The 16,384-nt window shown below is 30.2% G+C and overlaps 1 protein-coding gene across 1 annotated transcript in view; it reads right to left on the reverse strand.

Moving 5' to 3' along the window:
• Positions 1-16,384, reverse strand: part of LOC113377207 (zinc finger MIZ domain-containing protein 1) — a 43,628-nt gene that overhangs the window by 21,670 nt on the left and 5,574 nt on the right. Inside the window, exon 2 of the mRNA XM_026617437.1 lies at positions 11,702-11,854. Coding sequence (XP_026473222.1) covers positions 11,702-11,854 — 153 coding nt within the window. The remainder of the gene's footprint in view (positions 1-11,701; positions 11,855-16,384) is intronic.

The raw sequence follows: 16,384 nt of genomic DNA on the forward strand, positions 1-16,384 counted from the left end.
TTTCCGATAATATTGCGTCCGTTTTATGTTCTTATGATGTTAAGAATCAAGATCGCAGAACATAATCTGTCATTAAAATATTTTTAAATCCATTTGTCATAAAATAAAAATTTAATTTCCATGCTTGCAGAATATCGCCATAAATCACATCACTGCTCTATATAAATAAATAAAAAAAACTTTTTTTGTACTATTGAGTTCATATACGTATAAAATATCTTAGTAGTCCTCCACAGAACAACACCCTTCATAAGAAGTGGTATTTGTCAAAAAAAAGTCTGTGCGGAACCTTTTTTTTTTCTAAGAAATTTGGACTTGTGTACATCTCGGAGGATTAGGCCAAGAAAAGCTCGAAATCTAAAAATATGTTTGGCAACAATGATCAAGAAATAGTTTGCTTTACTGATACGTGGGTATAGAATTAAAGCCGTCTATATAATATACCTATACAAATTTCTTGTGGTATTTTGTCGGACATGCGTTTCTCGAATATACCCAGAATTTTAAGGGATGATGCGGTATATTAATGTGTGTGAACTTTTTTTTATTGTTGTCCGTAGACGGAAGTTCAAGTGAGCTGGTATTTGAAAAAAAAACTTGGAGAAATGATGAGAATTCGTGACGAATGATCTTGATGTTCTATCCATTTATTTAGGTATGGCAAATTCGTGTTTTTTTTAAGTCAAAACTTGAGTTTAGTTGTGGAGATTATCTGTTATACTAAGCTTTTAATTTTATCATTTATTCTTTTTGAAAAATTATATATAATACTCAGAAAACTTTAATTTGAGGTACATTATCAACTCAATCAACATTATTAGAACGGAAACCATAAATTAAAAACACTATCAGAATTTTTTGACGGCATAGTAAATGTTACGATTGTTTGATTAAAATTCACACTGTGCACAATAGGCCAATTCATTTTTCAATAATTGTTTCCGATATTTTTACTTGATATGAAGCGAAAGAATTGTTATTGTTAAATTGTGTGAATCATGTATGCATATATTTGTATATTGCCAAAAAGCTTGCAGATGATGATGTGTGATGTGATCGTAAGCATGACTAGTCAAATCGTGGTTATCAATAGGAAGATTCATTGGGCAAATTAATAGCAAACGCCTTCTTAATTTTCATATAAAATTTTTAAGTCAAAGTAAGCGTTATTAAATTTTTATTATATTGTTTTATTACATTTTAGATTTGATTATTAAATTATTCAAATAAAATAATCTGATAAATAATGATATGATTTATTGATTGATTATTTTCACATCCTGCTCAAATAGTTAAATTCACTTTAATACCTGCGTTGACGTTAGTTACGTGAGCGTTATACATATTAGACGTTAGCAGTTTTTATATTGTCGCAGATTATGAAACACCTGCATATCGCACACGGTTATTAAATAAACAATGCATTCAAAGCGAATAATACACATGCAAAACTGTATTACTATTAGTTTTGATACGACGAAGGTCAAAGATGAACACGTGCAGCGACCAAGAATATGTGATATATGTGTGAACCAAGCAGTGACTGCCATCGAAGGGGAGGAAAGAAAGTTTTGAGAAACATATTATGAATGATAATGAAATTCTGTCTTTTGTGATTCCTGGCCAAGAGTAATTCATCACTATACACTAATTGTTATAATAGAATTATATGCCCAAAGGTGAGACAACTGTTTGGGTTGCCATCTATAAAACCGAAGTCAAATCAGCACAACAGCTTATAGGATACTTAAGTTCTAATCGCTGTTAAAATAATAAAATAAAAGGCTTATGAGTTGCTATATATTACCGATATTTAGAATAAATATTATTGTGTAAAAAATGAAGATGAATTTATTTGATAGTTGTTGACTGATCTGGCGGTTCTAAAAATAAAAAAAAAGATAGATTGCATTTTGATTTAGTATTCGCACACTACATACACAGTTTCATTAATGACATTTTCTGTTTCTCACAAACATTACGAAATGAATACTTGAACGCCAATGCTCTTCATAAATATACAAGTTACATGAATATATTATACACACGAATGTGTCTCATATATGTAATAAAGATACACATGTAGATACTAGATGTATATATATATATATATATATATATATATATATATATATATATCCATAATATAACTATAAATAATATAACTAAATAAATATGCGTGTTACCATCAATGGATGTTACGTCCGCACGCCACGTTCGCAATCAATTACATACACGGCAAATACAAGCGCTAAGTGGCTAGAGTTATTGATATATTACGCTTTATGCAATAAATTTAAAATTAAATTGCTTATAGCTATATATTAATTAAATATATTGTAATTGATAATCTTTTCTCTTTTATCTTTGTTACCTAGCTGCTAATGATATGGTCAAAGTAGATCAAACTTATAGCATAGGGTTGCAAGCACGTGCTTTGCTTCGGGAAAGCCCCGAGTATAACTGAAATAAGAGGTCGCCCATTATTACGTGCACAGTTTAGACGTTCATTAGGTTTAGACAATCAACCGTCCATTTGGAGGTGTATATGGAGGTAGATGGAGCCCAGGTACGATAGTGACAGATGACAGTTGTCATTACAGCTAGACTATTTGGAGGTAGAGTCCAAAGCAGAAAGATGAAGTATAATTGTTCGAACAGGTGCCCAATATTGCTTTGAATCACTGCTTTACATTAACATGCTCTGTAGACCGCATTGCTGTCATTACATTGCAAAGAGTCAAAAGTAAGTTTTCATGTTCGAATTCATAACAGATAAATCACTTTGTTATTTTGCAAGTTGAACATTAGTAGTTATTTACCAACAATTAGTTTTTGCTTTGTTGATTTATCTCAGTCATAATGATGTTTTGTTTTCAAAAGTGTGCGTTGGGTACGGTTGTGACAAATTTGGTGACGGTTGTGGCATTATTTCTTGTCCTTTTCGGGTGACGTAGACAAATTTCAAATTACTATTTAATTTACTTTTCTCACAGCTAACTGGAAAATTAACAAAATTACTGCTGATCAAAAAAGTGGCACAACCGTAGCCGGTCTCCCCATACACTAAAAGCAAAAATCTTATAAATATCTCAATTATACAACTGGGTCTCATTATTGTTTTTATCCGAGTTGTATTCTATAACTATCACATAAAAGGAATCGCTTTTCACGCTCCATAATATATACCAAAATAACGTTCATAAATGACAGTACAAAATATATAACGTACTCGACTCGATTCGATAGCTCTTCACAATCTTTCAAAATATCGGTGCATCAAGTTTGCTTGTAATGGGACCAGAGCCCTATTTCAATTCTCTTTGTGTTAATACAGTGCTTTGGGTCATATAATACACACAATTTCCACGATGCCATGCTGAGCACTAATGTAATACCCAGACATAATTTTGTTAGCCAGCTCTATTGCTCCTGTATTTTATTGTAATATGCTCGTGTAGGGGACAATGACTAAAAGCGATATCATATTGTTCTTTTGATACAATGATTAATTCTAATACACCTAATATTATCACGTGCTGAAATGTATTTGTCCAATTTATATAAAATTGCAAACTTCAAAAACGATTATGTACGATAATAGATCTGATATGCTTACGGTCGGTACTTAAATGGAACTTTAGTAAACAAAGCTCATGTTCATGAAGTAAAACTGTTTCAAAAATGATTTGAATTGTATTCAGCGTAAACGTATATTGACAACACTACCATCTCAAGTTTATACTTATTAAAACTCAATAGTACATTTAACTTTAGATATTATTTTTAATGTGAAAAAAATTAATCATGCACAATAAGCGCCTAAAAAATTTAAAACGCCTTTAATTGTTATGCGCTATTATTCTGGCTATAACAATAAATGAAGTTAATATGGCTCTAAAAAATTATATAGTAGGGAAAATACGGACAAAATGGAATATATGACATAGTGACCTTATTTAAAAACTGACTGGTTTTGGTAACGTTTAGTAACAAAACGAATAAAACAATTATTTATTTTGCGGTATATATTGATCCTTAAATTGCATTACTTATCTTATCCCTTTTCTAAACTTACAATAAGATACAGGTATTTATGTGCACACACCTCGAAGGATCATCGACCGAATACCAAAGTGCGGGTCAAATTTTGACCAGCAGTTCGTGCTTGCGAATTTTCTTATAAATACAAATTTATAATGAAAATTATGCAGACTTATCTAAATTGTCATTGTTTCAGCAATAAGTTGAATTTAAGTTGCATCCAATTTTTCATCTCAAAATTGAATGGTATCCGTTCAAAGAGCCCTATATCCGAGAGACATATGCATTCCTTACTATAGCGAGCACGCGCTACGGTTTCCGTTCAGAATTATCACATGTGTATAATAACGCACAGCTGCCGCACGTGGTTGATGATGGGAAGTTTTTTAGAACCATACTTTCTACAGCAAATCAAATATTATTCCCTCATGACATACTTGCGTGTGATATTCTGATTTCAATTATTTGGTTCACAAAAATGTTTAATTTTATGTTACAAAATGTCAGTAATTACATTTTTATAATTATAAATTGAAATATTTAGAATTATTATTATATACGAAATAATTAGCAAGAATAAATATATATTAAAATTAGCATTAAATAAAAATAATTAAATATGCATATTTATTAAAATAAATACTTATTATCGTATTGTTGTGACATATAACTATACAAAATGAATCTATATTTACATATATTTTATTTCAAAAATAAAAATATTTTACGCAATTATTCTTTTTTTGCTATATAATTTGATGATACAGGGATTGCGTTAAGCACACACGCGTACTTTTATTCGCCCGTAATTCAATAATGCAGCAAAAGCTCACACACAGATTATCTGTCGCTCGCCGCATTGGAACCAATCTTGGGTAAATATTGACGTATCGTTTGCATGAAAACGCATTAAATTCAATTAGGATACCTCGGCGTTCCTATGGTTTTTACCCCTTTCACATAATAACAACATATTATCTCCTATGAATTAAATATTGCTTCTGTAACAAATTTGTTTTTGCAAATTATTTATGGATCTTCGTATGAATATAAATCTAAAATCAGGCATATATTGAGTATTTTGCACTAGCAATCATTATAACCTAGATATTCAGATGCGATAACTTCGTCTGTAGAAGGCGCTACTTTGATTTATTACGTACTCGACTCGCCTTCAATTAACACTTGAATAATAATATGAATGGCCGTAGAACCGTAGAGGTATGGACTTCATAGTTCAGAGCACAAGAAAATGTTAACGCGCTTGTGCGAATAGTGCGTTTACAGATGTATAACACCTAATTTAACCAATTTCATCGATGCATTTTTATATCCCAAGTTAACATATATAGGTTAGGCGGGGCTTAAAGATCCAGGGGTAAAAAGGTCCACCAGCGAGATCTCAAAAACAAGTAAAGTTAGGAACATGTGACAATTTAAAAAAAACAGCAAAGAGAGTACACATTTCTACAATGATGAATTAGCTGGCAGTTTTACAGAACGTAGTCAGATAGTTGTTTGTTTGATATGTGTTAGTGATATGATTGATATGGTTTTTACAACATAACTGCTCAAAGTCAAATTTGATCTTTGTGCCCCGCCATACCCTATTATTAACTTCCCGTAGGGTAAGTTATAGTAATCGCAAAAAAATCGAAAATGAAAATTTTTATATATCTTTACGTTTCAGAGGTTTCTGAACATTTTGGCATACCTTAGAAAAAATGGATGTATGTGTGTGTGTGTGTGTGTGTGTATGTATGTATGTGTGTGTATGTATGTGCGGATACAAATTTTCGTCGACGATTTCGGGAACACGGATGAACCGATTTGAATAATTCAAAAAACATTCGATTCGTACTGATAAGGAGACGTGCTGATTAGTTTTTGGCGAAGTTAGGTCTAGCTGTTCCGAAGATACGGGGCAAAAAGTGCCGAAAACGGTAACTCAGTTTTCAAGAGAACGGAGCGTCCGATTTGAATAATTCAAAAAACATTTTACTTGTATTGGCAAGATGAAGAGTTGATAAAATTTTCATGAAGGCAGATCTAGCGGTTTCGGAGATCTAATGAAAAAAGTAAAAAAAAATGCCATTCGGCGGTTAAAAATGATGATTAGACATATGCACATCAAATTATCAGATATTGTATAGAAATTTTAACAATAAGTATAATTTTTTTTTACATTTCTATGGGTTCCGTACCAATGTTTATGCGTTAGACGGCGGCGCGGCACTTGCGCTGTGACAATTCGTCTCTATGCAGTTCAAGCACTACGATTGCTTTGAAAAAAAGTTCAGAATTTCCAAAATATGTCAAAATGAAGAAAACATTTTTCTTTTCAAAAAAATAGTTTGTTTTCAAAAAAAAAATTTTTTCTTTCAAAAAAAATTTTTTTTTTTCAAATAAAATTTTTTTTTTTCAAAAAAAAGTAATTTTTTGTCATATTCCTAGTTTCTCAATAATTATTTCGAAGTAATTTTTTTTTTCAAAAATGTTAATCGTTTTTAAAAAAAAAAATTTTTGGTACGGGAAGTTCCCGCAATTTGCCTTAAGGCACGATGCCCTAATTGCCTTAAGACAGAATTCCACTTACAGCTAGTATTTACCTTTAAGTTATTACCTTTTTTAATATCAGTAAGTCCCGATTTTTTTTATTGAAAATCTTAATGTACAGATCATATTTTCATAAAGAACACAATATAACAAGTCTTTAAGGATATATGTATCCGATCAACAATAACAATACAAAAGTCAAACTTCACTTTTGGAAGTATTATGAGGCGCTTCCCCTGCAAGGTTCTGCCATGATCACATTGCTATAAACACATATACACACGTGCGTAATTCAAATACCAATGCACCCGAGTTTCAGAATCACAGCAAAGTAAATTATGGCTTCCCTTTTGCCACTAATACTATTCCACAAAAGGACACAATATAACGGGTTACTGACTGACTAGAGAAGGGCTGACAATAAGTTACAAAGGGTTTCGCACGGCAGCGGCACGATCTCATCTCTTGAAACGAATAAATTTAAAGGGTCAATATAAGCTTAGTAGATGAGAATGTGACAGCATGAATGTTAGGAATAACCCTAAATAATATATTCCTTAGCATAGCTTTGTAATATGTTTAACGACAATTAGGATATCGGCGTTTATATGCGTTATCCTTTAACAAATTATTGTTTGAAGCGAGTGATTACATTTATTTGGAAAAGTTTATTACAATAATAAAATAATGATAATTGTATCAAAATATATTATATATAATGTAATATTATATAGGGTAGGGCGGGGGCACAAAGGTCCAATTTGACTTTGAGGAATTATATTGGGAAAAACAAACCAATTATATCACAACAAATAACAAATATATAACAAACAACTGTCTGACTATGTTCAGTAAAACACTCTGCTAATTCACAGTTCAATGTTTTATTTTTAATTTTAAAAGGATTTTACGAAATAATAGATACAATATTCAACAATATTAAGATTTCAATATCAACAGTGCTTACAACCAAAAAACTAACAATGAATGAAAATACTTTTGTGGATTTTCAAATATTGCGGATTATTTTCCGACAGCAACGTCGTTAAGAATCATGGTTGTGACTGATTATACATCTTTTCCTCCTACATTCATAACTACTATTGTTGTTAAACAGTTCTTAACTTCACTTGTGTTTGAGATATCGGTGGTGGACCTTTTTACCCGCGGACTTTTAAGCCCCGTTCTACCCTATATATAAATCATAAAGTTTCCTAGTTAATGAATGTAAAAATAATTACGCAACAATTGAAGAAACATAATCGTGTAATTATAATAAATAAACAGCTAATTTTTCAAAGTCTCAATTTCAACATTTTCGAGTACAGTATATGTTGAGTATATACCTACAGGAAAAACAGGTTTTTAAGATACATAAATTATTTCATTTTCAAAATATTTCAACAGGCGCACAGATAAGAGCGAAACCTCTGGTAATTGTTCATTTTGTTGTCAGTACGTTCAGACCTTTTTTGCATGGTTTAACCACTACGCAAACACAATTGTAAAGCTTTTGTAAACTTTGTCGAGCCGAAAAGATCATAAGAAGGCGCGCTTCGGTATTCAAGTCTTTACGGCAAGTATACACTTGTCAAAAAGGTATTTAAGGGATGATTGAGCTACCTGAAGGCCTGCGATTGAAATGATAAAAAGGGTATTTTGCAGTATTCATAAGACCCATAGTGGCACTGTTGGCAAATTAAAGAATTATTGTGCATGCAAACAAGTATGTTTGTATTTTTATTAGCCTCAGGTATAGATGTGGTTAAACATATTTATTATATTTTATTGAATATTAATATAGCAGTATAAGTCAGATTCATGCCAATCTTTTTGTTCTACTATTAGCACTGTATAAGAAAAGTTAGAAAATGTGTCATGTTACAAGTAACAAATATTAAATACTTAAACGTCCGTAAATACTTAAGATTTTGTGAGATATCATGTTCCGTATGAGAACATGAAATATCGCCAAAGGATCGGTATCAGAGTTGTATCCTATACCTGGTAATAGTTTAGCATGAGCGCAGGATGTTGCCCTTTTTCGTTTATGTGTGTGAATTCGTACACCTATTTTGCAACACACAATACGTTCAGAATAGGTTTGCGACCCATACATTCGTTGGCGTATTGCCTTGTCGGCTTGTGTCTATAATATAAGCTTTACTATGTGTGGCTATATTGGTGCATATGTGTATAGATAGTTCTCTCGGATTCCCACAAAATCAATAACAGGGACCCGACACACTACAGCACAGTATGTGTAAGCACAGGGTGACACGAAATTATCGCCTTTGAACGAAACCCGAGAGGTAACTGTGAAGTACCGCCTGACACCAATTAGTTACAACGAAACAACCATAGGCGCATTTCCGTTCGCAAAAACAAGTATTATTTAGGGGTGCTTTAATAACGTAATTCACTCCTTACAGTGAACAATAAATCTTGACAATCTACAAGAGTTGAACTAACATTGTTTTATCAATAATTGTTATATTCGTTAATGAAATAGAGTCAAGTGTTACGAAATGGGATAGTACCTTTTTCGCAAGCAAGTTTCTTTAAATAAGTTCTTATCTTCATTAGCATACCTTACAAATGCGATATTTCAAGTTAAATTCACTTTCTTTAATTCTGCATTATATAAACCCGAAGGAAATAACTTATATATACACCCATGTATTCGCTCTATTCTGAATATATTTTAAATAAAAATGTTACTATAGAGTTTATGTTAAATACAAAATATTTTTCAAGATTTATGAAAATAATTGCAGTTAAAATATTCACGGAAACTATTTTGTCAAACCGCACATTATCAATAAAAAATAAACTTATCTATACCGTGCTATGCCGTGCCGCGATATGTAGACCAATATATAGATATTTTTGTGGTTCGTAATTGATACACTTATTATATTTGAAATGAACTTGTTCGTGAGAATGGCACGATTGGTATTATGCCGTGTGATATATTGATAAATTACGTTATATGCGTCATTGCAAAGTATTGAACAAAGTGTTGAACATATCGAATTTTTGTAACATGTAAGAATTATAAGCTATATAAACTAACTATGAATATTTCAGCAATAAAAATTCTAAAATATATTGAATGCTTATTATGCATAATGATCTAGATAAATTAGCTTTACGCTGCAGGCATCATAAGAGTTTATTGGAACAAAATACTATGAGAGCTGGATGTGATTCGTTATTCTCAATCGATGAAAATATGCTTTCAAGGAGGCATGTTATGTATCATTAATAGAGCTTTTGATTGACAATCGAAGCACCCTGTATAATTTTTTTGAATGAACTAAGCGACTCCACACTCTCCTCTAAAATATTACCCCTAGCTTCCCGACCGATGGTATGCTACGGGGTGAGAACAGTTGGCCACTGAAACTACGCTATTCAATATCCTCTTGCAATCTACCCGATTAGAACATTAGTATTTAATACGAGAATGCACACATAGAATATATATATATATATATAGTATTTATAAGGGTAATATTCTTGGTACCGCATATAATGCATTTCTAAAAAATGTTAGTAAATATTTCTTAAATGTATCTTGCATTTTTATACAATGTGTGTATGTATATACATATACATACATAATTAGAAAAGGTCGTCTACCATCGTTTTCAATCTTTGCCGATATTATAGCTGTCATAAATTATTTCTACCTAAGTAGATATTATCTAATTGTAAGCAATAATCCTTAACATATATTGCTCAGTAATCGTTTTATTGTCGGTATAAGCTATTTTACAAATAATGCCAATGGAGCCTGACACATTGTACTGTTTAAGTAAATAAAAAAAATGATTTTTTTTTTTTGAAAATGCATGATTTTGGATGTTAAATTTTTCACCAAAAAATATTAGTGCATTTATAATATTGGAGCAAAAAATTAAGAACATTACATTTACAAAAACGTTACGTTTGTTGATACAGCTGTGCGAAGCATTTCATAAATTTCGCAATGTTTTTATTTCGTTATTTTGCATTTTGCAATAATATGCAATAATTTTCCGCAATATTGTTTTGAAAATGCAACACTCTTCCGGCTTGGTAGTTCAATTTTTATATACATATATGTAAATAATTACTATTTAATTAATAGGTTCCATATGATTGCAAATATACATTAGCACAAATCAGGTCTATTTATAGATTAAAACTTTCTCAAAAATGACGTTTTGAACTTTGTTTTTACGGCATTAGCTTAAAATTAAACTGATATGATATTGCTGGTTGCGTTTGAGGTCATTTGTAACAATATATTATATTGCCTCGAATAAGAGCTCTAGCAGGTATTCAAAAGATTTATTTGGACGAAATTTTCAGCACATTATTAATTTATTGGCAATCGATCTCTCTTGCTTGAAATATTTGGAGCTGTTTATTGCTGGAGGTTTGGAGCTGAGTTAAAAATATTCGATCACGTTTTTGTTTATCCTCCACATGGATATATTTGTAATTAAGACTGTTAATATTTATGACAACTGTTTACCTTTATATTATTAAAGGTGTGATTTGTTTAATCTTAAGCCTGTTAAGTATATTAGATACTTAAGCAGTCTAAATGCATATTGATAGCGACAAATTGGCAGCTTAGTAATTTTTCAATGTGCCGAGCGTTCCTCAAATTACTCGGCACGTCGGTACTACTAACAAACGGTCATCAATTAGCCAGTGTTGGGTCGAGCCAGCGGCAGGTGGCCAAAATGAGCCGAGATCGGGACTGTTCAACATTCATGCTTATGAACTACCGGTTATTTGTTTGTTTTTTTTTTTCTTCTTTTTTCTCTTTGTTTTGTTACTTGAAACGCGTATGTAGAATCGATGAACACGTGCTATGAACACAGCGGCTTAAAAATTAGGATTATATGCCTTGTTGGGACTTTTTATTAGGCAAAGGGCTAAACAAGCTGACCATAAAATTATAGTAGATTTTATGAGTCTGAGTACTTCGCTGTATTGAAATTGTCTTTAATTAAGCTTGAATTCGTAGAAATGAACTAAATTCTATTTTATCGCTATAACATGATTCTATAATAGTTGAAAAGAAAAAGCTCCGTACACTTACCCAGGTCCGGCGTTCCGATAGGCGGAATTAGCAAATGAGTTTTGCTTGACGGTGGCCTGGGGCCCGAAGCCCCCTGCGTTCTGCTGCTGCGGACCCGTCGTGCTGAGCTGGGCCCAACCCTGCTGCTGCTGCCCACTCGCCGGCGACCAATCCCTGCTAGGGCATGCACACGTCAATCAAAACTGTTTTATTTAGTGTAGTGGCCTCCAAAATTGATCACTAATAAAATTTTTAACTCACACTTAACAAGAGCGTACCTCGTTGGTATATATTAAAAGAAAAAAATATTTTTAGACTTAATAAATATACATTCTGTTAAGCTTCGATTTTTCCTTAATTCGATTAATATCATATTTAGACCATAAAATTTACAATTATTTAAAATATTTTTTGTTCTGCTTGTTCTTATGACTAAAATTTTACAGCTCAGAATTTTGGAGACCACTGTCTAAAACACCATGCTCGAGCAAACATGTGTACAATAAAATATCACTTATTTGGATTTTGACTTCAAAGCGACAGATATGGAATACGCTATTTGCTTTCGCGAATTACGAATAAATATTATAATTTGCTAGATACTTTAATGAGTATATATACGTTTTTACTATATGTGAACTAGATAATTATATAAATGCTAGGTTCGGCGATTATATATTTTTTAACATTGCGCATCTAATGTAAAAATTATTCAATAAAATGAAAATTGCTATTTTTTAATGTATTAATTTAATATTAATTATAATATTAAAAAAAAACAATAGGGTTCATACCGTATGGAAGCCTTTAAGCTAGCAAAATGTTTAAGTATTAATTTGTATTTTATTTTGCCAATATAAATTTATCGCATTAATTATATATTAATTTACTAATTGACGCATAATTGTTTTTAGATTTTTGTTGATTTGTCGATTTAATTTGTTAGATATTTCTTAAAATTCAATAATTTTAAGTAAAGATATTTATTGGTTACAGGATTCTTTAAATTGCTTAAAATTTATTATTGTAATTTCGGTTTATTATTATTGTATCATGTTATAAAAAATCGTTTTTTGTTCATGACCTGATTTTTTTTTAAATATTTAATTTTGATAAGGGTTTTGCACGTGCTCAATAAATATATGTGTTACGTGCAAAAATGGGAATACTCTTCATATATTAATAAATTGAATATTAATGTACTTATTTAAGCTCTTGTTGATTTGTTGATTTAATTTGTTTCAATTATTCCAAACATTCAAAAATTGCACATGTAGAAATAGATATACCTAATTCCATGCATCAATTTTATCTTAGGTGCAATAGCTTGCCTTATGATATAAAACGTCTCGCCGTTCAATTTTTAAGATTTGAATGGCAATATCGTATTCTGCATAAGTGAAAAAACGCTGGTTCAATTACGTTCCTGATGTAAATCGAATGCATAAAAATAGTACGCCAAATAATTTATGATTTCGTATCCCGTCCGCCTTGATGTGTTATAGCACCCGTCGAGCAAGGTGCAGAAGGTCGGTCTGCATATATATTATATCTTTATAAATTGTGTTAGGTATGATGATTTAAATAAATACACATATTAATATTGCATTCATCTTTTTCTGTAGTAAAATTGTTAGAGGAGCGGTGATAGTTCAAATTTATTCAACAATATTCACTTTTTAAATATTAAATTATGAGGCAATCTACTTTTGAAAAGTCAGTTAATATTGCTAGATCCAATTATTTCTATTTTCATGCAAACATTAAGTTAGTACCAGACTTGGCATAAGTAACTACGGCGACTGGGACTATATTGCATTTTACTATTATTAAATTATTGATATATACATAAATATATATTATATCATGCGGAGTTTATATTAAAGGATAGTATTTTAGTACATAATTTTCTTGTATTTATAATATTATTTTCTTGAAGATTCAATATATTGATTTGATATATAATAGGTACTGTAAACCACGAAAACAACGGCTATAATTTCACAAGTTATAAATTATTCATAGTAGAAGTAGTGTATCGACATACAAGTTTTGTACTAGAAATTGATTGCTTTTCATATGAAGAATATTGACATTAAGTGGATTTTATTTCAAACCCCAAGTTCACTAATTATATACAAAAGAAAATCAAATGCGTTTAGAATATTTTAATCACTAATTTTGTTTAAAATCACTAAAACAACAATCGATATTTGAGTTTTAAAATTTGAAATGACCATTCATAAAAAATGTAAAAATTGATGATAATTTGATAATTTTAATAAAATATTATATAGTGCAAAAACTTTTAAGCTTTTTTTGTAAAATAAGTAATAAATATGAGGTAGCAAATAAAAAATATGTTAAATTCGTATTTGTAATCTTTTTATAAATCTCTCAATTTTGCTTATATTGGCATCGTTGTTGTTTTGTATTAATTTTAATTTATTTATTTTATATCAGTTGTTTCAATGCACCTAATTATTTTGAATTTATAATTATAATTATTATTTATTTTAGTTATCTCACATACTACTGAAAATTATGAGGTGGTTTTAATTTTTTTTCACATTTTAACTTATTCAGTGTCTTACACCGCTGGCAATTATAAATGAACTGATAAAACGATCACAATAATTTAACTGTAATGTATACACTATCTTTTTGTAAAATAACAAAACGGTATGTTTGTACAACGAGGTGAATATTGTATGTTATCAACAAATTAGAATACCGCTACTATTGCTTTTTCTCACTAGTTAAATACGTTTAATTCGACAGTAGGGTTCGATACTCGAACTGTTTCGTAAGATTTCATAAAATAATAAAATTAAATAATAAAAAAATAAATAGTACTTAGGGGTGTTTCGGATAAAACTCTGTTTACATTAGATGTCGAGAAAATTAAATTTAAATGTACTTCTCGAATTTTTAAATTAATTAAAATAAAAAATTATTAAAATTAAGTCAATGAAACATTTCCAACTTTTTAAGATGGGACTTCATTATATTTTAAAGGGGTATCTGTTCTTGAATTTTTAAAAAATCATTTTATTTTTTTCAATATTCTCAACCTCTATTGGACCGATTTACTTGACATTTTTACAGAGTCTTCTTTGTAGACTTCTCTTCAGGGTGAACTAAGCTTATCCCCAAATCCCGTTTTTTTTACCATTTAAAAAAAACTAATTTTATGACAGTATTCTAGATTAATAAATAATATATATATACATTAGGGTGGTCCTTAAAATGGTCATTTTCGAATTTCCTTGCTCCCAGGGGCTCAAATGGTTCCAAATAGATAAAAAACCATTCTCTGAAAGTTTTACCTCTTAATATTAACGTTTAAATAGAGCGCAATTCAATCAAAGTTTTGTATGGAAATAACATGAAAAAAATTTCAAAAATTTTAAAAATGGTTTTTAGATGTAATTTAGCAAACTAATGAATGAATAAAACACATTCATTTGTCGCTAAGTTATACCTAGAACATTTTTTTTTTAATTTCAAATTTTTTTCCATGCTCTTTCCATACGAAGTTTGATGGTGTTCAAACCTTAAGACAATACTCGATTTTTACTTATTTCTTATATTCCCAAAATAATAAATAATATATTATAAAAAATATAGTAAAAATAATGTTTGCCTATTTTTACAGTGTTACAAAATTCGCATAAAAATCGTGCCTCTAGACCAGAATACCCCCTTAAATTTCGACGTTTCTAACATAATTTGAAAAACTTAATACAAATAAGTTTCAACATATTTTTTATTGTTTGTTGAACGATTAACAAATACCATGAGCTTACTATTAATATAAAACGTATAAAACGAGTATATATGTATTAATATTGCTTAGGGTGAATATAGTAATATACATGATTCTAGCATATTTCCACCCACACACAAGCCGAGCGTGAAGACACCTTCTCTTCGCCGCGTTCGCGGTAGTATTGCGCACTGACACAATCGAGTCGCGCGAGAACGAGCCATGCCACCCGCCCCATACTCAACATCGTAGTTCACGCTGTGTTTATATTTGTGCAGATAGAAGATATTAAAAACGTCATGCCGCGCGCTGTGTACATCTTTAAGGCGACGTTAGACTTCATCCGATGATGAGAATCGTTTAACTTCGACAAAATATTTGCATTAATAATAATTCGATTATATTTATTTATTTTATTTATTCATTTATCTATCCCCCGTTTTACACGGTAATCGTTTTTTACGTTTACGGTTATACACTGTTTTTGAAATTATTTTTTAATGAAATTCATTAATTTTGCAATTACAAGAAATTATAATTTGCTCATAACTATAATAACATTTTCAATTTTTAATTGCCTATGTTATGATGGAAATATGTAGATAAGATGGGAACTTTTCGTTTCATGATCAAAGTAAATTTTATGTGTGTATATTATTTGTTTGAAAAAGCAAAACGAAAATAGAAAGTTAAGTCTTTTTATCGCAATCAACTTAAATGAATTTCTAATTTTATTTTTTATTTATAAAGAATATGCCATATTTAAAATATTATTATAATTTATTAAATTTGTTTGATACTAAATATAATATAATATATATATATATATATATATATATATATATATATATATATTAGGGTGGTCCTTAAAACGGTCATTTTTGAATTTCCTTGCTCCCAGGGGCTCAAATGGTTCTAAATTGATAAGAAACAAT

Source organism: Ctenocephalides felis, unplaced genomic scaffold (genome assembly GCF_003426905.1).
Source record: "Ctenocephalides felis isolate EL2017-DRISC unplaced genomic scaffold, ASM342690v1 CF-g0.4_SCAFFOLD_01886, whole genome shotgun sequence".
Classification (NCBI taxonomy): domain Eukaryota; kingdom Metazoa; phylum Arthropoda; class Insecta; order Siphonaptera; family Pulicidae; genus Ctenocephalides; species Ctenocephalides felis.